At 46.3% G+C, this 25,428-nt stretch overlaps 1 protein-coding gene and 1 non-coding gene across 3 annotated transcripts in view; both read left to right on the plus strand.

Annotated features, from left to right (window-relative positions):
- The window catches only part of Mtcl1 (microtubule crosslinking factor 1), a 120,474-nt gene that overhangs the window by 53,358 nt on the left and 41,688 nt on the right, over positions 1 to 25,428 (plus strand). For both annotated transcript variants that reach the window (XM_048363128.1, XM_048363127.1), the window contains exons 4-6: positions 12,022 to 12,081; positions 16,877 to 18,178; positions 19,256 to 19,417. In XM_048363128.1, the coding sequence (XP_048219085.1) occupies positions 12,022 to 12,081; positions 16,877 to 18,178; positions 19,256 to 19,417 (1,524 nt within the window). The remainder of the gene's footprint in view (positions 1 to 12,021; positions 12,082 to 16,876; positions 18,179 to 19,255; positions 19,418 to 25,428) is intronic.
- On the plus strand, positions 23,839 to 23,966 carry LOC125364348. The gene has a single exon (XR_007213502.1). It is a non-coding gene; the product is annotated as a small nucleolar RNA SNORA51 (small nucleolar RNA).

Here is a 25,428-nt window from a genome sequence, read left to right on the forward strand (position 1 = left end):
CTCTTGCCACTAGGCCATAGTCCCAGCCCCTATAACTTGAATTTTAAAAAGTTTTTCTAAGGCCTACTGCAGAGGCTTTTGGAATCCAGTTAAAATTACACATTCATCTCTGGGAGATCGTACGTGCTGCCATTTCTCTAGGCAATAAAGAGAAGAAGTAAAATGCCCAAGAAAGGAGGAGGTACAGCCAAACAGTGGCTCTAGAGTGGAGGAAGCTTGCTTGCGTTGTGGGCAGAGTGTGAATCCACTTGCCATGTGCTGTGTTTGAAAAGACCTTTCACCGGGCATTTTCCCATCTGCAGGCCTCTCACTATTAAATCTCAAGGAAGGTCTTTTCTGAACGCCAGTGACTGTGCCGAATGAAGCGTGTCTGCATCCCCAGGGCATGCTGCAGTTTGCCAGGCAGGTGTAGGGTAAGGCTGACCCACAGGTTGCCGGGCTGGAGCAAGGACTCAGGCTGCCTCTGGTTGCGGGCACAAGGGGTGAAGGCTGGAGAAAGAGGAAGAGGATGAGACCACAGCAGAGACCCACCACACTGCTGTGCTCTCTCAAGCGAGACAAGGGGCTGAATGAGCACATGATTGATCAGTAAAGCAAAGGCTCTTCAGAGCCAAGTTGGTGCCTCTGTGTATTTCAAAGGTAGCTGTGCCTTGAACAAGCAGACCTACGAAAGTAAATGGTCGCTTCTTCCCCCACAACCCTTGCTAGCCTCAGTTTCCTCCTATATGAATGCAGGAAGGATTGAGATGGCCACTCTCTGTCTTGGGGAATTGAATGACCACAAGTGTGGCAAGTACAAATGGGAAAGCACCACTGAGGACTCCCTAACCCCCTTCTGGGGAAGCCTCACTTTACTGTTTTGGGTAGGAGTAGTTTTGCTGAGGGGTGCATGGAACAACCTGGTCTTGCCACTGATTGTGCTTTGAAAGTCCCTCTCTTAAATTTAAATAACACAGTGGCAGATACAGTTACAGCTTGGGGTGTTCGGGTTTTTAGCTCCTTTATAGATGACAGCACTGGAGATCATGGAACTGCCTTACTTGATTTTTGCCACATGACACTAGGGCTGTTTGTGATCTTTTGCAGAAGGCCCGCTGCTGGCCACAGCCCTGCCCAACTGTCTCCCTTTAGCAAGGCCTGGGCAGGACACAGCTGTGGTCTGGCACCTGCCAGCCAGAGCAGCCCTTCCTTTGCTGCTCTGTGCCCCAGGGTGCGCATTGTTCTTGCATGATGTTCTTCTGCTCCCCAGTTACCTCTTAATGGAAGCATGCTTATTTGTAGCCTTCACTCACCAGCCCAGCTAGAAGGCCATAGTTGGCTAGCCCCTTTTACACCAGAGCAGTACTTTGAGGCCCCGGGGGTGGGGGTGGGGGCTGTCTCACACTGTGTGAGCTGGTAGCATCCAGCTCCTCCCTGGCACTCCCTTAATGCTCTTGCTTAAATAAAATCACCACAATTCCCAGGACATGTGGAAGCTTAATGGAGAAGAGAGAGGGTGGAGAGAGAGAGAGAGAGAGAGAGAGAGAAAGTGAGAGAGAGAGAACACACTTTTGTTCTACAAGAATCATGAAGCCATGTCCTCCTGCCCTTCTTTAAATCGAGTGCCCTGGCAGAAGCTGGGGAGGGTGGGGTCCAAGCAGCTACTACTTAGTACGAGAACTGCTGAAGATTTGCCCAAAGGACAGGAAAGGGTTTTCTGCATAATTCCAGCTGGAGACATGCTTGATATTTCTCAGCAGTTTGGAGGATGATTAATGGAACTAAGCAGTGGCTCAGGATAATGAGGATCTTGGGCAGATGTGGGTCAGTAAGTCAGAGGGAATATTAGGGCTCGCATAATGGGAGGGCCTCTTGAGGTAGGGAGCTTGAGCCAGGAAAGGCAATTAGAGTTTCAGTTCCATTTGCTATCCCCCAAATGCCTATTAGGCCCTACTTTGTGCTCTGTGCAAAAATATAGATGAGGATTCCCAGCAGGAAGAACGGATCCTGCTTGGCACTTAGTCCCCCCAATTTAATTTCTTGTTTATTTTTGACTGGTGTGAACACTAAGGGTCCATAGTTTTGTCTACCATTGCCAGGTGAGGCAGAGCAAAAGCTTAATGCTGGTGTTGGTGTTTGCTTTATAGTTCAATTCCGCTCTCCTCAAAAAATATAACATCTCTTCTTACTGAAAGAACAATATAGAAGTTCCCTGACTTAGGATCCTTTCACTTAAAATATATCAGCTTTACAATGGTGCAAGAGTGATCTTCACTGAGTAGAGATTGCACTGGTAAATTTGAATTTTGACCTTTTCCTCGGCTAGTGATAGTCAGTACTTGGCACCATCCTCCCGTCCTCTGTCTGGATGTAAAGTGAGATGGGTTCCCAGTCAGCCGCAAGACCTTCATTCCTACGCATGGTGTGCTGTGTTGCTCAGCTCGGATGCTCCGTAGACTGTGTGGGTGAAATGCACTTGTGACTTACAGGTTTTATGGTGGGTTTATTAGATTTTACTGCCATCAAGGAGCAACAGTTAATTGTTACTATGTTACTTATTGATAACATTTCTGAACATTCCCACCACATTTTATTAAATACATGTTTTCATTTTAAAAATTGACATTTTGTGAAGTATTTCCTGTTTTTCAACATTGAGCAATCGTACTTTTAATAGCTATGTGATATTATGTTCACTGTTTTCAGTGACCTTGGAAATTTAGGTTCCCAGGTGTTTTTTTGTTTTGTTTTTTGTTGTTTTTTTTTTTGCGGGGAGTGGGGTCTCTCTCAGCCCAGTAGCACTTAAGGGCCAGGGATAACATGGTAGTAGACAGGCTATGACCTCAATGGTCTTTTTCCTCAGGTTTTGTCACTGGAGCCCAGAGCTCTGTGCTGACTTGTTTTTGCTATGCTTTTCATCAGCCAGAGTCTCAATATAATTTTCCTTACTGACTTTGTGGTATTTTGCCTACTGGTGGTAGTTTTCTGCCTTTTCCAAATAAGGACTTCTGCTGCCAACATCTCAGATCTTTTTAGAAATTATCCGAGTGCCAGAAATGCGATTTCATAGCCATGCAGGAGGAGGGCCTTGTGAGCATGGTAGTTGGCAACTTTTCCTATAATAGTTCTTTGGTCTCTTTTGCTAAAGGTAGACAGAGAGGGGTGTGTGTGTGTGTGTGTGTGTGTGTGTGTGTGTGTGTGTGTGTTTATTTTTAATGAGAAAAGTTGGCAATTAGGGGCTCAGAAACAGTGAGAAAAACAAAAAGACTCCAAATTTGGGAGGCTGGGCTTCATGAGTTCTGGAAGGCTGCTCTGTGAATCCGAGGGCCATGACAAGGAGCAGAGGCTTGGAAGTGACCTCAGGTTGGAGTGCAGTTGGGGCATCTTATGACATCACTGATGGCTTGTCCATTAATCAGTGAGAATATAGTATATCCCTCCAGTAAACTTAGATTAGATGAGATACTGTCTTAGTCCTGGCTATTGTAACTAAGTGCCACAGGCTGACAACACTTACTTTTTATCATTCTGGAGGCTGTGAAATCCAAGGTCAGGGTGGCAGCCTGGTGGGCAACTCAGGAGGGTCCTTTCCTGGCTTGCTGACCCAAGCTTCTGGCTCCGAATCCTCTTGTGGTGGAGAGGAAGCTTTAGTGTCTCTCTTCCTCTCCTTATGAGGATATGAATCCCATCAGGACCTACCACATCCAGACCGAATTACCTCTCCAAGGCCTCCTCTCTTAACACCACACGCTGAATATTAGAGCTTCACCATATGAACAGTGGCTATGTAAACAGTCCCTAACAGTTGTGAAAAGAGGGCTTAGCATCAAGCTTGGCACGAGCCAGTGCACAGCAAATGGTGATTGGTAATACCATTGTTCTCTTGAGGGATGTGGGAAAAATGGTTTCCTTTACCTATGGCCAGGTTTTCCACTGAATGGGGAAGGAGATTTTTCTGTGTTGCATGTTGCAGTGTAACATGGCTTCCTGGCAGCCCTTAAAGACAGGGTGGAAGAGAAGTCAAGGAGGGATGACATTTTCTATCCTAGGAGGGCCTCATGTTTCCAGCACAGGGAATGCTGTCCTTCTCACCATCCTTTACTCTCCTAGCACTCAATGAGACCTTTAAGATAAGTAACAGAGTTCTGGTAACTTTATCCTTAAAAGGAGAAAAAGACGTATCATCTTCCTTCTCTCAATCTGGTTTTATTCCCGTGTACACTATGAATCAGCCCCCAAACCTTTTGTAAGTCATGGAAATCTGTAAGAAGTTTGAAAATCAGCAGCCTGTGCTGGTACCTCCATTCCCATACTCACTGGGACTTGTAGTGTCCCCATCTTTATGTGCCTTGTCTTCCACTATGCATCTAAGCTTCAGGTCTGTCTAGGAGACACTTGCGCAATTGAGAGCTTGTCAGTTTTCTGAAATTACTTGGAAGAAGTTGGCATACAAAAGGCAGAATTAAGAAGTGACACAAGAGTCTAAATAATAGCCTAACTTCATATTTTATTTAATCACATTCAATACTCAGCAAATGCATTGGCCTTATTAGATGAATTCCATTTAGATTCACAAACTTACTCTTTTTTTCTTTTCAGTAAGAATGGGGAGAGTAGATTTGCTGGCAGTTAGCCAGACTAAAAGCAAAGTATAGAATCAATCAATAGGCAAGTCTTCTGTTGTTGGGTCTAGTTATTTGATTATCTACATTTATTCTTTCCTTCCCTTTTTGGAGAAGACTACTGAATCACAGAGTTAGTCACAAAAATAAACTGGGCACGAATCAAGCTCACACCAGTTGTCCTTCCCTGGAGACCTCTAGCTCCAAGCACTCAGCACTATACAAGACTCGTGGCAGGTGGGAGCACAGAGATTGACATTAATCCCTGCTTGGCTCTAGGCCAGGAGGACATATACCCAGAGACCCTGAGCCATGTAGTACAGTGAGTCCTGGGCCAGTTCCCCAGCCCTTGGGGAACTCCTTGGTCTTTTAAAATATAATATAATATATATATATATACACATGCATACATACATTCATATGTATATATACATACATGCATATATACATGTATATATGTATGTATATATAGTTTTACCAGGAAAACCACACTCGTAAAAACAGTATCCGTTTGCGGAAGAGATCTAAGAAGTTGAATTGCTACTGCAACCCCAGCTCTTTTCTCTGGTACTTTTTAAATACAAAGTTTAACTTCCTGGTTTTCTTCCTAATTTCTTTACTTTGTTTTTTTTTTAGATGCTGGGGGTAGGCTCTTGGCCTTGTTCATGTTGAGTTTATATTATATCTCCCCTTGTATGCCTGTCCTTTTTTTGTTCAGTAATATGCATTGTAGATAAACTGGGGTCTGTGAAAAGCCACTGAACAGTAAGTTAAAAATCATTTATAATTCTATTACTTGCATAAAGATCACTAGTTATCATTTTGGTGGATAATCCTCTACCCTAGATTCCTAGTATGCACCTATAAGATGACCTGTAAAATTAATAAACAAACAAATGCACCTCATATGTTATACACATACACTTTAAATAGAGGCTGACAAACTATGGCCCATGTCTTTGTAAATAAAGTTTCATTGAAATATGTGTGTACAGATTTATTTAGGTGGAATCCAGAGCATTCTTCACAATGTATTAACATAGTGTCTGTACATGATGTGGCAAAGCCTAAGATAACAACTAGTTGGTAGGTTTGTGAACTGGTTCTGGGGCTTAAACACAGGGCCACAGAGCTGTCCCTGAGCTTTTGTGTTCAAGGCTTGTGCTCTACCACTTTGAGTCACAGCTCCATTTCTGGCTTTTTGGTAGTTAATTGGAGGTAAGAGTCTCATGGACTTTCCTGCCTAGCCTTGCTTTGAACCACAGTCCTTAGATCTCAGCTTCCTAAAATGTCTAGGATTATAGGTTTGAGCCACTGGGGCCTGGCTCAGCCTATTTTTGAGGAACAATGTTGCCAACCACTGCTCTCTAAGCTAGAATTTCCTAAGCAGAGATGGATAGCTTTTCTTTCTTTCCTGCCAAGAACCATTTAGATATTTATAACATCATCTATGGGCCATACAAAATTATCAATACATGCAGATAGCTTCAGGCAGCCACCCAGGGCTGTCTTGTTATGTAATATGTATATTTGTGTTTTAGCAAATTGAAATTACATTTTCCTTTTGATGTATGTGAACATTTCCTGTATCTTCCAGTATTCTCCCAAACCATTACTGTATCTAGATAACTAGTGGGCAACAAAACACTTGAGTGACACATGTCCTAACACTGCTAATTGCCAAGAGAGTTGGTTCTAGATGTCATACACACACACACACACACACACACACACACACACACACACAGAAATGAAGAAAAGGTAGCTGTATGAGATGGTGAATGTGTTAACTTGGTTGAACACAGCAGTCACTTCACTACGGACATGGATATCATGATAGGAATGTCAGAACATATTGTACACACTAACTATGCTCAGTACAGTAGAAGGGAAGATCGTGGTAATACCTCCATGTATTATTCCCTTACTATCAGAGGTGCTTCACAGGACATTCGACCCCCATCATGACACAGTGTGTATTGTCCTCAGAGCTGGAATTACCATGGCAGGGCAGGACCAGGTGCCCTACTTCTCTTGAGTCTGTAAATTTCCAAGTGAAAATACAAGGTAACTTCTAGTAATCTCTTGACTCTTTTCTTACTAGGATGGTTATACCTTTGCTTGCAGATACTCTTTTTGTCATAGGTGTAAAATTCTTAGGTCATTTGCCTTATATTACTCTCTGAGGTTTTCTTTCTTTTTCATTAGCATGTATTAGTTTTACAAGGGGAGGTTTTATGGTGACATTTCTACACTTGTATATAAGGAAGGCACTCTTGCCACTAGGCCATATCCCCAGCCCACATTTCTACACTTGTATACAATGTATCCCCTTTGATTTCACTGGTTTCTTTTTTTTTTTTTTTGCCAGTCCTGGGCCTTGGACTCAGGGCCTGAGCACTGTCCCTGGCTTCTTTTTGCTCAAGGCTAGCACTCTGCCACTTGAGTCACAGCGCCACTTCTGGCCATTTTCTGTATATGTGGTGCTGGGGAATTGAACCCAGGGCTTCAAGTATATGAGGCAAGCGCTCTTGCCACTAGGCCATATCCCCAGCCCTACACACTGGTTTCTTTTAACATATAAAAAAAGAAAAAATAATTTTAGGAATTTATTTAAGTCTTTTCCATGAATAATCCCTTTTTGTTTTCAGTCGGTCATAGGGCTTGAACTCAGAGCCTGGGCACTGTTCTTGGGCTTTTGTGCTAGACAACTTTGAGCCACAGTGCCACTTCTGGTTTTCTCGTGGCTAATTGGAGATAAAGGTCTCATGAACTCTCCTGCTTGGGCTGGATTTGAACCACGACCCTCACATTTTAGCCTCCTGAGTAGGTAGGATTACAAGCATGAGCCACCAGTACCTGGCTCTTCCCTAAATATTTCTGCTTCTGTTTCTGGATATTTAAAGGTAATTTCTCAAGAACAGATAGGCATTCATCTTTTTTCTTAGTTCCTTTGTAATACTTTGCATCTCATTTTTTTTCCATTGTGGGGCTTGAACTCAGGACTGGGCTCTGTTCCTGGCCTTGTTTTTTTTCTCCTTGCAGTTATGACTGTATATAATTGTGAAACACATTTCTTTCCCAAACTGCCACATATAGGTTTTAAGGACAAGACCAAAACACATCATGTGAGGTTATAAACATTTCACTGCTTCTATTGAAATAACATTTATTAATTTGATCCCTGATCAAAAATTTTTGTTTTTATCATGAGTTTGCTTACATATGTACATATGCATATTTTTTGTCAGTTTTACCTGATAAGCAATGATGTTGGTGTTTGCCCACTAACATTTTAGGCTCAATACATTTTACATTCCAGTCTGCTGAAAACCTTAATTTAAAAATTTTAAATTCACTTTTGTTAGTTGTGGTGTTTAAACTCAGGGCCTGGGCCCTGTCCCTGAGCTTTTTTGCTCAAGGCTAGCCACTAGCACCCAGCCATCTCAGATTTTAATTCCTCTAGGATTTCCTCCCTCCCTCTCTCTCTCTCTCCCTCCCTCCCTCCCTCCCTTCCTTCCGTGTGTGTGTGTGTGTGTGTGTGTGTGTGTGTGTGTGTGTGTGTGTGTGTGTGTGTGTGTGTACTGATACTGGGGCTTGAGCTCAGGGCCTTTTCTATGATTGGTGTTCTATAGCTTGAGCCATGCCTCTGATCCAACTTTTTAAAAATTTTATCCTGCTTAATTAGAGATTGAGTCTTTGGACTTTTTCTGCCTAGGCAGGCCTTAAACTTCAATCCTCAGATCTTGCAGTCTTCTGAGTCACTAGAACTATGGGTGTGAGCCACCGGCACCTGGGGTAGGATTTGTTTTCTGATGTTTCTGTTTTTGCCATGTTTTCAGAATATTTATGTCGTTGTTCTACAAACCCATACCAGCTGGCACATTCTTTCCTCGCTGATTTAAAAGGCTACCTTGGTGGAAGATTAAAATCTCATATACTCCCAAAGCTATTTCCGAGTTTTCTGTTTTGCTCCATTAATCTGTATATCCTTGTTCTAATATAAAACCATTGTGTCATATTTCTGTATTCAACAGTGTAAGCCTGTTATTATTGTTTTCCTTTTTCAGAGTATTTCTTGGCTATTCTCTCTCATACATATACCAGTCAGAGTCAGCAAAGCCTTTCTGCAAAGGGCCAGATACCAACATTTGAGGCTTTCCAGGCCATAGTGGTTTACACTGGTGCTCAGTTCTGCCCTTGACTGCAAAGCGGCCATAGACAGGGAGGCTGTGTTCTCATGAAACACTCGTTATAAAACAGGCTTGGGCTTGATTTCTCTTGAGGACCATATGTTGCCTTCCCCTTTTCTAGATGAATGTTTGAATAATTTTATCAAGTTCACAAACACATGAAAAGTACACATCATGTTACATGCATGTACAAACCTATTAGGTACACATATATTACATACAAGGGAGGAGTTTGGTGAGTGACATCATCCTCATAAAGTGGTCTGGAGAAATGTTGTGTCTTTAAAATGAAAGGCCTTCCGATCAGGCAGCATTGGCATTACTGTGCATCAGTCATCAATGTTCTATGGCTTCCTTCGTGAGTCCTGCAAATTTCTGTTGAACTTCGACGATCATTGCAATACCTTCCACTCCGTTTGCCATTGCCAGTGGGTTCTGTGTTGCCTGTCTTATATTAACCCTGCCTGTTCTGTGGTTTGCTCTAGCCAGATCACAGGCTTCAGAGCTACGCCGCCCATCTGCAAGGGGACAGACACACCAGGAGAGGCTGGGGGAATCCACCCACCGCTCCCGGCCTTCTGGCTTTCCCTCCCTGCTGGAGGCCTTTCTGTGCAGCAACCTGTGATTCTGCATGATCCTTAGGAACCTTTGGTGTCCTCTGCTAGCTTTCATTTTGGGTTTATGCCTTTAGTTTTCTTCTAGTGTGGAGAGGGTCTGCGTTCTGTTTATCAGAAGAATGTGTTGAAGTCAGAGTAGCTCACTGAGGGTGGTGGTTATGGCAGGCTCAGATTTGAAAGGCTTAATATAAAGCCCAAGAAATAGTCCCTTTCACCCTTCCTCCTTTCTTCCCCTTCTTTTTCTCTTCCTCCTTCTTCCTCTTCCCTGTAGAAGTCACCAGAGGCTGTTATCTCATCCTGCTAGTTCACAGAGAAGCAACCTCACTGTGGGGTGCCAGTGAAGACCTGGAAAGCCTACTTACTATGAAAGACAACATCTCCCATGATCTTTCAGAAAGGCCAAGACTGTTGCAGAACACTGCTTTTCTGGTTGGCCCCGTCTTTCCAAAGACAAAGAGAAATAAATGCAGCTGGCATTTAGAGGTAGCTCCTTCTCCATCAACACCACTACAACCCCCACCTTCCCCACCCTGGTGAAGTCTGGAGCCTGTGACTGTTTACACTATGGACCTGCCAGCACCCCAGGCTGACTTCATAGCCTTCTTCCTCCCATTTTTTCCCCTAGAGCTTTCCTTCAAATTACTGTTTTCTTTTATAGGTCTCCAACCTCCTAGAAGCTAATGGGAAGCTGGAATTATAGTTGTTCCCTATCTTAAATTTCCCCCACAGGTGGCAAGGCCTGGCATTCTGAGCGGGAGATGCTTAGGGTATGGCTAACAGAGTTGGTGGTCTCGAGTTTTCCCTGAGTGTGACTTGCATAGGCACCTCCCTCCTCTCTGAGCGTGACTTGCATAGGCACCTCCCTCCTCCTCGAGCTGTCAAGATGCTGAGAAGCTGCACAGGGACAAAGCCAGAGGGATCTGAGAAGCCAAGGGGACTTCAGTATAGAGCCCAGGTTACAGAGTTGAAGGAAGGGTTACCACTCCTTTGTGCCAAACTGGCTAGCATCAGTTCGTGCAGAGTTTTACTTGCCAACTATTCACTCCCATTTTCCTCACGGGAGGCTATGCACTTCTTGTTTCTCCAGGTTCCACCTCTTCTTCTGGTCTTTCGGTCTGTCTTTGTGCTTGATCTGAGCAGAATCAGTACTGGCTCCTGCTAGTTAATTTTGAACATCCCATAGTCCTGTGACACATACCTATGTTTGAGTTGCTCTCTTTTCCTCCCTGGAATAGGCAAAGATGCACCTGTAATGTCACTCACTAAGTGTTGCTGGCCACAGTGCTTTTACTAGGTAATTGCACTTCTGTATGTGAGGCTTCTGCATCCATGGATTCAACCAACCATGACTCAAATATCTGAAAAACCTTTTGTCTGTGCTGAACATGTGCAGGCTTTTTTTTTTTTCTTGTAATCATTACCTAAACAACACAGTATGCCAGCTATTTACACAGCATTATATCTTATTAGGTATTGTAAGTAATCTGAGGATGACTTAAAAGATGCGTGGAGGATTTTCAGGGATTCTATGCAAATATGGCATACTTCTGTGTAAGAAACCAGCACTGGAGGATTTTGGTGTCCTGATGGGGGAGGGCAGACTCTTGGTACTGAGAGGTGGTTGTGTGGGAAACTAGGCAGGGACCACATAAGAATAAATTATGAACTCTCTAATGCCTGTAAGGTGCTGGTGTGATCATGAATTGGAGTAGCTTTTTAACAAGAAGTTTGTAACCTAATCTGGGCTGGTAGTTTACCCCTATAATCCTAAATACTAGAGAGATAGAGATCTGGAGGGTTGTTCCAAGCCAACTTGGACAAAAGTTGATGAGACCTATCTCAAAAGATTAAAAAAAAAGTGTAGTACTCCCTACCCCTAAAAAATTTTGTAAACTAGATAGGGATTTTTTTCCTTCATAAACAAGAGCCATGAATCTCCCCCTTTCTACTACTTACTTTATTTATTGCCAGTCCTGGGGTTTGAACTCTGACTCTGGGCCTCAGTGCTGTCCCTAAGCTTTTGTGCTCAAGGCCAGCACTATACCACTTGAACCATGGCTCTACTTGTAGCATTTTCTGTGATTAATTGGAGATAAGAATCTCATGGACTTTTCTGCCTGTGCTGGCTTTGAACTGCAATCCTCAGATCTCAGCCTCCTGATTAGCTAGGATAACAGGCATGAGCTGCTGTTGCTCGGCCTTTCTACCACTTTTTATCTAGCCACTCAGGAAACACCATCTAATTATGATAGGAGGCTAAACAAATCATTATTAGGAAACAAGCCAGTTCCAGAAATCTATGTATCTCCTATCTTTGTCCTCCTCTTGCCTTTTCTTTACTGCTACAAATTATCCAAGCCATCTTTCTTTTTCACTAAACTGAATCAGTGAGAAATCCATCCCCCAATAGAGTAATTGGAGTAAAAATGTCTTAGTAATCGAAGACCTCACAAAGCATATCCAATGCATTTAAATGTTGAGTCTAAGTTGTTTCTCGATAATAGAGGAAAACAGACTGTGGGCATGCATGTCCCACTCATAGGACGAGACTCATTTCCAGGTGTCCCCTGTCACTCTCCAATAACATAATGTCACTTGGCTCTGTTCCAGAGTTCCCTAAAGAGAAGAAGTAGCCGGGAAATGTTCAAAGAGAAGAAAACCTTTAACCAGGTAAGCTGATGCCTTCGTTCGGAATGTTTTGTCTTGGAAAGAGGAAGCTTACTTTGTCTTGAATTCTCTCAAAAAATAATAGCTTTGTCTTGAAACATTCAAAAAACCATCACCTGCCAAAACATTAGAATTTATTCAAAACTTCCACAGGTGAATGTTTTATTTCTGAAGCTGCAGCTCCTTCCTTTAATTTTTCTCATGCACTCACAGCTTTTTAGGAAAGAGAAGAAGCTGGCTTTGCGTGAAAACATAACTAGGTGTGGTCCCGGGGGCTGGCCATATTGGTAGAAATGTTTTGGCTTTCAGAGTCATTCATACAGTAAAGAAATCCAGCTACTAGACAGTTTGGTCATTCATTAGCCTTTGGTTTGTAAGTGCATGGTTTTTAAATGTGCAGCTGAACAATATAGAAAGAAAATTTAATTTCCTAATGGAGAGTAAATATTTAAGCTGAATAATTGGTAAAGGCTCAGTAAGCCCTCTCTATGTACATAATAATGTGTTCTTCAAAGATCTTCTGAAAGTTGTTTTACTGGATTCCTTTCTTCTCTTTAAAATTGCTGCTAGCATTAGGTGCTGGACAGCACAAAGGTAGCATTGGGCTATCAGTTCACCCAACACTAAGAGTAATTGGAGAAATACAGTAAGTCAGAGTACTAGGGAAGGCCCAAAGGCGGTAGAATAGCACTATCCCAAAAAATTCCCCTCTTCATGATTCCCTCTGGTTCCTGTGTTCCCCAAACTCATAAGCCTTCCAGGATGTCTGTGGAGAAGGGCCCAGTCTCATGAGCAACAGGAATGCCAAAGAATAACTCTTTTCTTCCCCCCTTAGTCCTCTAAATCTCATTCTGAAATCCACTCATCACAGGGAAATTAAAGGCATCTCCCCACTGGGCTCCTCCCCCTCCTGAGCTTAGAATTCGTTTCTGACTTCCTGGCTGTTGGCCAGCAAAGAGCTTTTCTTTCCCTTACCTAGGATGAGGGTCACAACATTCACCTGTGGGTAAAACAGGACACCCATAGCTCCCCGGGTGGCGATGTGTGGGGTTGCCCTGCTCTGCCAGTGGGGTAATTGAGAAAGGAGTTTCTGTCCAGCAGAATGGTGGAACGGAGCACCTCGGGAACTGCAGGCCGGCCACCAAAACCCAAAGGAAGCTGGCGCCTCGGCGCAAGGTAGGCATGCGGGCAGTCAGCCACTGGAGTGCTGGGTAGATGGCAGACTTGCAAGCCAGAGAATATATTCTGATTTACGGTGATATATTTCTGTTGCTTGACAAGGCCTTTCCAGCTGGTGGTGACGGTGCTGGTCCCTGTGTGTCTGATCCTATGCCATGCTTGCCTTCTCCGCACTCAGTGGGAATCGTTTCCTGGGGAAAGTTAGGCTTGACCTTGTGCTTTCATTCTGCAATCTGGGAGCTCTCCTATGGGCTCCTGGAATCAGAGCTTGGTATTCTTAATCTTAGAGTGCAGTCTGGAGGCCTCTCCCACAGTCTTGGCAGAGTTGTCACAAATCTTCAGTTACAAGATAAGCCCCCAATAGTTGAGCCAAGGCTGAGATTATCCTTCTGATTAGAGGAATGGCTGCCCTACTCAGTTTCCCCGGGGGATTAGGGTATCCTCTCTCACACATAGGCTTCCGTGGGAAGTGGCCTCAGGGAAGGAATCCGACTCCTTCATTTACCACCCACTTCCTTGGCTCCAAGGTTGTCTTTCTGTCTGGCTCTGCTTTGGGCTTGGTGGCAGCCTTGTAGTGCATGGGTGTTGAGTTGAAATGACAGCATGCTTTCTCATATGTCAGGCTCCTACTGTTTCTATAGTTTCTTTCTTTAAGGAACAAGAAGACTTTGTGGATATTTTGTCAGTCCTCAGGTAATGTGCAGATCGGATACTCACTAGGGCCTGCCATGGAATGCCACTTTAAGTAACCTGACTTGGGCTCCAGGAGATGGGGAGAAAATGGTGTTGTCCATAGTTAGGCTTGTAGGAGGTAGTGGATGGAGGGAAAGAATATAAGGTTCAAGGTTTTCAGAAGTCATGGCTATTAGAGGGCTCTGTGAGATTTTCTACTGATGTAAGGGAGTGTAGATAGGTACTTAGAACTTCCACAATATTTTACTGTCCCTCTCGGGGGGCCCTCCTTCTCCCACTTCTTCATTTGACTTTGGAGGAAGGGAGAAGCTCTTAGGAGAGCTGCCTGAGAGTCTGATCCACACTCAGTTCCACATGAATCTTCCTGAGCTGTGTAGACCCCTTTCACTTTCACCACATCAAGGCCTCACATTGGTCACCGTAGGTGGCCCTGACCACGCCTTCTATGGCCTAATCTGGAGTCCCAGGCTGGAGGTGGCCATAGGATGGAGCCCATTGTTCCCACTGCTGGACCAAGTTCTCTTCAGTGATATTTGCTACCCAGATTTCTCTGCTTCAGAGGTGGAGATGGGATCATTTAGGCAATTTGGGTCAATGGCTAAATATAAGGCTGGGTTGCAGGGCCTCTTCTGTCTTCCCTTCCGCACATTTAACTCCTCCAAAATTCACTGAAGTTATTTAGAAGCTGTCTCCATTGATGAGCATTTTACCTTTCTTTAAAGTCCATGTTTTGTATTTACTATAGTCAGTCAAAATGTACTTTTAATTGTTCTATTTTAGAAAGTTCTAAGACACTGGAGTTGTTTAAAAATACATGCCAATTTCTGCTACAGAGTAGGTACTCAATATTTACTGAGTGAATAAATGAACAAATAAGTATGCTTTCTCTTTGCTATTAGGATAAACGGTATATGTGTTTTTAAGGCCCATGTAGGGTCTACTTAAAAAGAAGTTATAACTCATTTTGCTCAGTGGCTATGAGTAGGACAGTAGTCACCGGAACCCTTTTTATGTCTGTGTAACCAAAACCTAACTAAAGGGTTAATGTGATAAGTTCTTAGAACTTGAAGGTTATGTGTGTAAAATAGGGGAGGAACCAAGCATGAGAGGGAAGCAGGGCGACCAGCTACATTCATAATTTTGTTTCAGACAAAGTAGAAAGTTGGGTTTGGGGCACTAGGATAGGATGATTTGCCAGTTGCAACCCATTTTGTATTGTTTTAATGACCTTCATAATGACCTGTGGTTCAAGGAGGATCTGGCTTTAGGAGACAGTATCACTTCATCTAAGTCCCTGGATAGTGTTGGGGAACAAAGCTAGGACTCTGAGTAGCATATTGGCCCTCATACCCAACAGGGCTGACTGGTTTGATCCTCCTCCTCTCAAAGGACAGTGGGAACCCATTTTTTTCTCCCATAGGTTTATGGGAGAGAGGAGAGGACAAGGCAGGGAGAAGAAGAAAGTTAAATTGGTGTCTGTCTCATGGCTTTTATGCTGTCAGAATATGTCACTGAGAGTGAGATGGGTCTTTTGAGCATGAAAGCTATGTTGAACCTACCAGATTTTTTGAACAAAAGTGATCCTTTGCCAGAGTTAACAGTTTTCTCCCAGATGATGGATTTGATCTTGAGGGTGGTTAAGCAGCCTGGCGCACAGTGTGGTGATTCTCAAAGCAATAGTTAACACTTTCTCCATGGGATAGAGAAGCCTTTACTAGTGTCATTGCCCCATTCCTCCCATTGCCGTTTAGAACTTCTGTTAGCCAATCAGAGATGAAATTGGTCATTGCTCCCACTTACTGAATATGAAACAACCTTGTAATACAACAACTTTGTAAGGCCAAGATACAATTTGCATTGCTTCAGAGCATGGAGACTCCCATTGGAAAGGCAGAGTTGACTTTCCACTTGGTCTAGAAAGTGCCCCCACCAGGCAGTGCAGGCCGTTGGACATTGAAGACCATTAGTGGCAGAACTTGCTTTGGTAGCTGGTTGCTCTAGCACTTTACCCACATCTCTAGTCCTGCAAAGCCTTTGGGAACTCTCTAGAAATCTCTGGTATTTCCCTCTAGAATTCTGCTGAGAATGACTCAGGTTTGCAAACACTTGACTGAGTTAACTTCCTACTGTAGTATCATACCGACTAAAGGGAACAGGGTGGGACCAAAGGTCAAATGGTTCTTGCAGGGCAAGGTTGGCAATAGCCTGGTTGTCTTGGTTTGTGGTGCCTCATGTATGTTAGTCATAAGCCCTTGATACTGACATAGCACCTCAACTTCCAGAGACCCCTCACGCCCATCACCTCATTGTCCCATCTTTATGTCGTTCTTGTGGTATTTTGAGAAAGGGGAGAGGTCCAGGGAGAGGTCCATTGCCAGTCAGTAGAAAGCTGGGCTTTGATTGGGTGGTACCCAATCTCCTCATCCAAGTGGAACCTTGTGGATTACCAGCCACTTGGAATGAGAGGGGTGTGCACTGGGGAGGAAAACTGCAGACCCTGAAGCCCCAGGCTTCAGAGAGGGGTTCTGGTGTCTTTCAAAGTGCTGGGGATGAAACTGGCTGGTCACATACAGTTTGCCATATTACTGACAGCTGTCGGTTTCATTTCATCGTCTCCTTCATTCATAACCTGTATGATGATTTCCATGTGCATGATTTTCCCCCAAACTAATCCTTCCGTTTCCTGTCTCCCGTAACAAAGCACACAAAGTGTGGGCCCTTCCTAGGTCTCATCCATGAAGATTCTGGGCTCACCGATGTTTTGTCCTGGCTCCCTTCTCCACGTAACTTGACAACACCGACAGAGAGATCGGTGTTTTGTGTTTATGTGTGTGTTTTGGGGGCGAGGTGCGAGGGGAATCATCAAAAAACACGAACATTTGGTATTTTCAAATAACCCTTCTCCCGGGCTGTTCTTTCCTGGCAGGAAGACAGTGCCGATCTGAAGTGCCAGCTGCAATTTGCCAAAGAGGAAGCCTCCCTGATGCGCAAAAAGATGGCTAAGCTGGGGAGGGAGAAGGACGAGCTGGAGCAGGAGCTCCAGAAGTACAAGTCGCTCTATGGTGATGTGGATAGTCCCCTCCCCACAGGGGAAGCCGGAGGACCCCCCAGCACCAGGGAGGCAGAGCTAAAGCTGCGGCTGAAGCTGGTGGAGGAGGAAGCCAACATCCTGGGCCGGAAGATCGTGGAACTAGAGGTGGAGAACCGAGGCCTCAAAGCCGAGATGGAGGACATGCGGGTTCAGCACGAGCGTGAGGGACCAGGCCGGGACCACATGCCAAGCATCCCTACCTCACCCTTTGGGGACTCTCTGGAGTCCTCTGCAGAGCTCCGCCGACACCTGCAGTTTGTGGAAGAGGAGGCTGAGCTGCTGAGGAGGTCCATATCTGAGATCGAAGACCATAACCGCCAGTTGACCAGCGAGCTGAGCAAGTTCAAGTTTGAGCCTCGCCAGGAGCCGGGCTGGCTTGGGGACAGCACAGGTAAGGGCCCTGGAACGGGGTTGCCACTGCAGGAGGAACTGAAGTCTGCCAGGCTGCAGATCAGCGAGCTGAGCGGGAAGGTCATGAAGCTCCAGTATGAGAACCGAGTGCTGCTGTCCAATGTCCAGCGCTGCGACCTGGCAGCCCACCTGGGGCTGCGTGCCCCAAGCCCTAGGGACAGTGATGCCGACAGTGACACAGGCAAGAAAGAGAGCGATGGGGAAGAAGGCCGCCTGCCCCAGCCCAAGCGGGAAGGGCCAGTGGGCGGGGAAAGTGACTCGGAGGACATGTTTGAGAAAACATCAGGCTTTGGGAGTGGAAAGCCTTCAGAGGCCAGCGAACAGTGCCCAGTAGAGCTTCTGAGATCTCGAGAGGACACCGAGTGCTTGGTGACCATAAAGCAAGAGGCCCAGCGACTGGAGAGGACTGTGGAGCGCCTCATCACGGACACGGACGACTTCATCCACGACTCAGGGTTACAGGGCAGCAGCTTGGCCTTGCCTGGTATCCAGGGTGAGGGCGAAAGGGGCCAGAATGAGCCCCACCTGCTGGGGACCCTCAATGTGAATATGAAAGCATTCAGGAAAGAGCTGCAGGCCTTCCTGGAGCAGGTGACCCGCATTGGGGATGGGCTGTCACCTTTGTCCCACCTCACAGAGTCATCGAGCTTCCTCTCCACGGTGACCTCTGTGTCCCGGGACTCCCCCATCGGGAACCTAGGGAAGGAGCTGGGCCCAGATTTGCAGGTAAGGGGGCTTCAGGCTTCGCCTCCCTGCTCCGTCTTGCTCTTCCTCCTCCTCGCTGGCATTGCTGCTCTGGGGCTCGCACTGCTCACGGCTGCTTGGTTGTGATTTCAGACCTGCATTGTACTAAAGCCTCCAGCACCAACCAAATCCTTTCTCTTGGTTGGGTTGTTTTGTTTTGTTCTTAAGTTCTCTTTATTTCCTTGTTTCTTCCTCCGTTTCTTCTTTTTATTTTTAACTTCGCTACTACTGGTGGCTTAGAGGCCTCCCTCGTGACAAGGCTAAACCTGGGGGGGGGGGTGCTCTAGAGACCCACACAGCCTGTCCCCGCTCTTTCCTCAAACAACCAGCCACCTCGATGAAGAAATAATCAGGAGTTTAAGACAGATACCAACTCGTGCCACAGTCAGGATGTTAGCAGACTCGCTCCCAGGCCTCCGAATCCCTGCTTGGGTTTCTTCCCAAGGGGACACAGTGCAGTTCTGAGAGGCCGTAGGTGGCCCAGGCCCACTCACTCCCATGGAAGATAAGCCAGGCTTGGGGAGAGAAGCCCCATTCCGAGAGAAGGTTGTTTTTGATGGAAAAATCCCACTGCCGGCTCGCCCCTGCGGCCCTCCCATGCATGGAGGGGCTCACAAGGACCGCTTTCCCAGACATCACCCCGGGCGCATGGCCCAGCTGCCACCCTGGACTGTGCCTTGTGCCGCTCAACCCGCAAGTAAGGAAGGCAGAGCCTGATCTCTGTGTCCCTCATAGCTAGTGTGCTTCCCGTGGAGCTGTGTGTGATCCATGCGTCCTCGTCGCACGTGCTTCATCCATTACTCGTGTTTGCATTTCCCCCTTTCTCTTCCCAGTTTCGTAGATGCTTCCATCCGTCTTCATTTTACTTCTCGTTCTCCTTTGTCAGTGTGTGTAATGAAGTTGGTTTTCTTGTTCGTGCTTTTCCTTGTCTGGTAGTATTTTTTCATTGTCTGCCTTACCTGTTTTTGTTTTCTTTATCCACCTCCCTATCCTTTATCCTCTGTGTCTTGTCTAAACATCGAAATCTGAAAACAAAAATCCCTCCCCTGCACCTAACAGTCCAAACTGAGAGATCAGCTGGAGTGGCCGCTCTCTCAGGAGCGAGGGGACGAGCCAGAGGGCCTGCGCCTGCGAGCCGCCACGCGCGAGCTGCACCGCCGGGCTGACGGGGACGTTGGGAACCACCGGCCTGCGGGCCAGAGCTGCTTCAATCTGCTAGAGGTGAGTGAGTGTGCTCACTGAAGTCCCATGGCCAGCAGCCACTGTGCCACTCCACCTCTCCCTGCCCCTCTTCTGTGTGTCTGGCTGTGTGATGTTTCCCATGGGACAAGGTCCTTAGGCAAGCTGGCAGGAGAACCTGGAACCAGGTAGAGCTTACCCTGGAATCAGAATCCATTGCAGGCAGTGACAAGCGGGATGTGTACACCGGTACCTATGGGTGAGCCACCACCCTCCTTGTCAAATGGGAAGGACAGCTCATAGCAACCTCCTCCGCTTCTTCACCCCCCAGGCCTGGGTCCCCACGCCCCATGGGTGCCTGGAGGGGTGGGCAGACATGCTGGATTGACTTGAGAGTGTCTAATGGCTTCCTGCCCTACAGCAGAGAAAGCCGGATCTTCCCTGGTCTGGAAGGAGCTTTCCTTTCCTTCTGTTCTTCATTGCCTGTGTCTCATATGACTTGCCCCCATGGTCTCTGGGAACACTTGTTTTGGCCTTGTTTTGGTAGAAGCAATGATGTCTTATAGCCCACTTGTGGCATCCTCAGTCAGCCCTGTTACCATAGTAACCACTGTACACACAACTGCAGATGCTTGCCTTGCTGAAATGATCTGTAGTTCTGTAAGAGGGGAGCTTTTGAAACAAGGCACCCCACACAGAACAGAAAGGTCTTCCCAGCAGCTAGCCCCGGCTGGACCCCTGCCTGGTACTCGGGGTGTTCACATTTTTATGATGGCACATTCTCTATTAGAAAAGGGCATGTCTTCTCGGAAGACCCACCTGAATTTCTCCATTCCTATCTGGCTGTGACGGCTTCATTCTGAGACATGGGAGTAACTCCCCCAGAGCAGAGCTGATGGGGGTGGTGGGGATTATCACTGTGGGAAGCAAACAGATCAGTAGGCAGAAAAGCTGGACTGTGTAATGACGGACTGATGCCCTGGATCCATGCGCTATGCTGCTGGTGAGGTAAGACGGGGTGCCACCATCAGAAAGAGCCACCGTGGGCTTCTCCCACAAGACCCAATGGGTCTGATTAGTGGCTGTTCACCTGGCCCCTTGTAAGAGAGCGCATTGCATCTGTACCTCTGTGAGCACAAGGACATGAAAATCATGTCTTAAACGAAAGCTAAAAAGTGTCATGGAACACCATTTACAGTCCCATCATCCTCGTGTTACCTGAGAGGCCAGCCTCACCTGAGAAGGTGGCACCCGGGCCGCACCCCAGAGGAAAAGAAATGAGGTACCACTCTGTGTACTAAGGAGGTGTGGTAGAAGGTGCTCCACGCACCGCAGGGCCAAACACACGCATGTGCCAGTCTCGTGGGAAGCAGGCAGTCTTAGCACGTCCATCGGAGGGGTACAGGGTGCCCCCACGGGCAGGTCGGGAACTAAAATTGTCACCTGGTGAGAGCACCCAGAGTGAGCATCTGCCATTTTGCGTTTAACATTTTCTGAACCATCATTGTTAGACACAGAGTTAGGCACGTCTGACATCATTTCAAACTTCAGTGTGTTATGTTCCAGAACAGCAAATCCGATGTCTCTCCGTTTAATATCAGAAGTAAAGCAGAGTAGCCAATTATTTGGGACACTCATTTTCCCCACGGGTTCAGTGAGTTAGCCCAGATGACTTAATGGAACTTTCCCAGGAAGTACTTTTGTTACCCTGTCCTGTGTGGAGGCTCGTCCTCTGAGTGCCGAATACGTGGGCCGTCGCAAACTCAGAGCTATGTACGTTTCAGAGGGCTGGGCAGATCTGTCTCTAGGAAGGGAACCTCAGGAAGGCCCATTTCCCAGCCTCTAGTTAGGGCTGGAGCACCACGCTGTTTCTAGCAGTGCTGTGGAAAACTACTAGTGTGGTTTTTCAGGAAGTCTTGTGGCTTCGGCTTTCTCCTCGGTGAGAAGATGAGGTATAGGGTGGCAGAACTGCCTGCTGCCCCATGTCGGTCTATGTGGGGGGACTTCCAGACCAGTGAGCTGCCGAATGAGGAGGTTTCTCAAAAATACCAAGTGCTGTGACCCCAGAAAGGTGGGCTAATAAAGAGAGGCAGCGGGCCAGGAGGCCCCCATCCTGGTATCAGTTTTCCCAGTTGTTCCCAGTTGTTTCCCAATCCCTGAGTCAGAAATGTAGCTCGGGCCGCACACAGCCCTCTTTAGCCTTTGCTGGGCTGTTTGTGAGAGCTGCAGCCCCCTTTCCCGGTGCCTGTCATTCAGGCCAGGTTGTGTCCAGTCATGGCTTATGAAGCTCTGTGAGTAGAGGAGATCTTCTCCAATGTCCAGATTGACCCTGGAGCCATGATCAGGTGCCACACAAATGCCTGCATGGCAGAGACTCGGCAACTAGCACTGAGGGGAAAAAAAGGTATTTGGTTGAACTCGGCTAAATGACAGCTAAGTCCACATCCATAAAAGGCAGATGAGCCAAGATGCATGGTACCATATGGTGACATGGGAATCGCTGGCAAGTGTCACCCAGTGAAAGCAGCAGAGAATGACTAGTCTTTAGACTTATTCTCTTGTTCCATAGTGAGGGAGATGAGGCCCAGGGGGTAAAGCCTTTGCTAATGAGCCTCTAGGTGGGTTGGTAACAAACTAGATCCTGAGCTTTGGCAGAGAAACAGTCAGCACTGAGCCTGCCCTCCCCTGGGCTGTGTTTCTAGTCACCGTCACTCGTCATTCAGGACTGACCAGCCATGGTAGTCATTTCACTGTCTTATTTTAATGGAGGGCCTTGTGGAGGTAGCATTGTTTCCTAGAAGGGACTGGAGTGTTCATCAGGACGCCTGCGTCCTTCCTCTTCTAACCTTCCCTCTGACATTTGTGGTCACAAAGGCATTTCACATGGAAGAGAAAACCTGAGAATGCAAACACATTCTATTTTGAAAGAGACTTTCCACGGAACATGTTCTGAAGCTCCTTCCGTGTGTCCACAGTGCTTCCTTTGGCTAGAAGGGCTGAGGGTCTGTCCCTTGCGTCAGGGATGAGGCCACAGTCTCGCCGACCTGGTTGTGAGATTTATGCTGCGCTAAAGGGCACATTCCAGGAAGTTAATGAAAACACCTTTAAATTCGCTGTCAGCAGTATATGTTTGTGGGAAGCTCTCATGAAAATGGCACACAAAGTTTCCCTGTAACAGCAGCTCGGCCCCAAACCGCTGTTAAAGAATCCACAACTCAGTTACTGACAAAAAACAAACATGCCCCTCCCCTCCCTTCCCTTCCCCTCTGGATGTCTCCCCCCTTCCCTCCCCTCCTTTCTCTCCCTTTCCCCTCTTTCGTTCCCTCCCCTTCCCTTGTACAGGAATGGATGGAACCCAGGGCCTCCTTGCACACGCTCTGCCCGGGGAGAACACTGCCCCCGGGCCACACCCTGAGCCCCAACCACAGATATTCCCATCCTGAAAGAGGCCAGCAAACAGTTGAAGATGCGCTGCTAGCAGTTGTCTCTGTGTCCGCTTAACACTGTCCTTTAAATAACCACTGATTTTGTCCTCTGGCCAACTACTTGTAGCTGTGTGGAGCTCTCTCTGTGCTCCTGGTCCTTAGTGACTGGGGTGTTGGGAAGCCGCCAGCAATACTAGCACAAAAGAAGAGAGAACTTGGTGAATTTCACAAGTGTTTGGTAAGGAATTTGACTTTAGGCATTTTCGTATTTGGGGATAAAGAAGGAAGATACGTTGTTAGTTTGGAAGATGATGGTATTCTAGCCATGCTTCAGTTGCAGCAGTGCCAACAGCAGCAGTAATAACATCAAGAAGGAGATAAATGAGAAAGTCTATATATGTTACCCATTTCAGCAGACAGCTGCAACCGTTCGCTACACTTAGAGAAAGCAAGGTCACTCCAGGCCAACTTTCTTCTGTTTTTCTTTCTTTTCTTCTTTTCTTTCTTTTTTCCCTTCCTTCCTTCCTTCCTTCCTTCCTTCCTTCCTTCCTTCCTTCCTTCCTTCCTTCCTTCCTTCCTTCCTTCCTTCCTTCCTTCCTTTTTCTTTTGTCCTTTCCTTCCCTCCCTTTCCTCCCTCCCTCCATCCTGCAGTCCAGTTTTTCGGCTGGTTCTTCGCAGATAGGAGTCTCATGGACTTTTCTTCCTGAGTTGGCTTTGCATCCTGGTTCTCAGATCTCAGCCTTCTGAGTAGCTAGGATTGCAAATGTGAGTTATCACCATCCAGTTTGGCTAGCATTCTCTTTTTAAATTTTTAATTTTATTAAGGTGTTGTACAGAGGGGTTGCAGTTGCATATGTAAGGTAGTGAGTACATTTCTTGTCAAACTTGTTACCCCTCCCATCATTTTTCTCCCACTTTTGCTCTCCCCCGCACTAGCATTCTTAACACAATCACAGCAGGAATAAACAAAAGTTAGAGCCCAGGAACATCCATGATTAATACAAGTGTGTAGAAATTAACTGCTAAAAACTAAAGATAGGCCTCCAGGTGCTTAGCACAGGCTGTATTCTTACATTGTATATAGAAAGAGGAGGCAGAGTAAACCTACCCCGTATGCACCTCAGCAGGCCCAGTGCCTGGTCTGTATTGTGAGTGAGGAGAAATGCTGGGGGGTGGCCGGACTAAAGACAACCTAGCAGACTTCAGAAGGATGAATACTTGGGTTTCTTGTTCATCCCTGTAGATACTGATTGGTAAGATGCTGGCACTGTGCCCTGGCTCTTTCCCCGCACCTCCCATTAAACGTGCTGAGAAGAGCAGAGCGTATAGAATTTTTCAGGTGGAATGCACCAGGCTCCTTAAAAATAGTTCTGAATGAGAAGTGGCCAAGCACGGACACTGGTCAGATTTCACATGTAAATGAAACCAAGCCTGTGCCCAGAGGATTGAGTTTCTGGGTCAGAAATCTCAAAGAGCTTCTCCCTGGCTCCTTCTTTTATCCTTTAATCATTGAAGCACACTGGGCCTCTGCGGTCCCTGTGCCTCAGCTGTGAATACCAGCCGCAGAAAAATGACATGGGGTTTATGCCAAGTATTTGTACACATGTGCCGACCTCACAGCCTGTGTTTGAAAGGCGTGGTGGCAGAACTAGCAAGGAGAAAATGGAGCTCACCAGAAGCGAAGCCATGGTAATGGAGGTGTTGCCGAGTCCTGGTGTGTACGTTGCATGGCTAGTATTTATTACAGGGCTCACCATGAAAAGCATTTCCGTATTTTGTTCTGTTTGCTGGCACTGGGGCTTGAACTCAGGACCTGGGTTTGCTTGCTCATGGCTGGTGGTCTATCACTTGAGTGACATCCCCAGCTTGGCTCTTCTCTTTCTGTTTATTGAGATAGTGATGTTCCTTTCTGAAGTGTGGTGAAAAAAATTAAGCCTGCTTCTTGGGAGATGTCCAGAAAATTAGCCGGGTGAATCACAGCAGTGCACAGACTCAGGGAAGCACAGGTGCTGGGATTCAGGGTGCTAACAAGGGAGAAGAGTGGCTATGATGTCAAGACTAGGGGCTTCACAGCTTCAGAAACAAGTGGGCATGGTATTTTTTTTTTAATACAACTGCCTTAAAATGGGCACAATGGCTCAAGCCTTTAATCCTAGCCACTTAGGAGGCCGAGATCAAGGGGTTGTGATTTGAGACCAGCCTGTACCAAAAAAGTTAATAACAAGACTCCATCTTGACCAGTGGCTGGGCATTTCAGTGTGTGTGCCTGGCACCTCAGCGATGTGAGAAAGTACAAAGAGGAGGATTGCAATCCAGGCTGATCTGAGCATAAAGTAAACCTTATCTCAAGAAACAACCAACACATAACAGGGAGTTAAAGTCCTAGTATTGCAAAACTAAAACATACCAGCAGCAAAACTGCCTTCATAGGTCAGGATGCATTCATGTAGAGTATGATCAGAATCATAGGTAAGTGAACAATGGATGGGTTTTAGAACCAAGCCTTTGGGAATTTGGTGATGAAGGAATGTGTTTCTTTTCCTAGAGGAAGTTTACGTGTCATATGAAAATGTTTCACCAAATGTATGTAATTGTATGCAGTTACGTGGCAGAGTCATTCTAGATGGA

This window comes from Perognathus longimembris, chromosome 15 (genome assembly GCF_023159225.1).
Source record: "Perognathus longimembris pacificus isolate PPM17 chromosome 15, ASM2315922v1, whole genome shotgun sequence".
NCBI classification, from domain to species: Eukaryota; Metazoa; Chordata; class Mammalia; order Rodentia; family Heteromyidae; genus Perognathus; species Perognathus longimembris.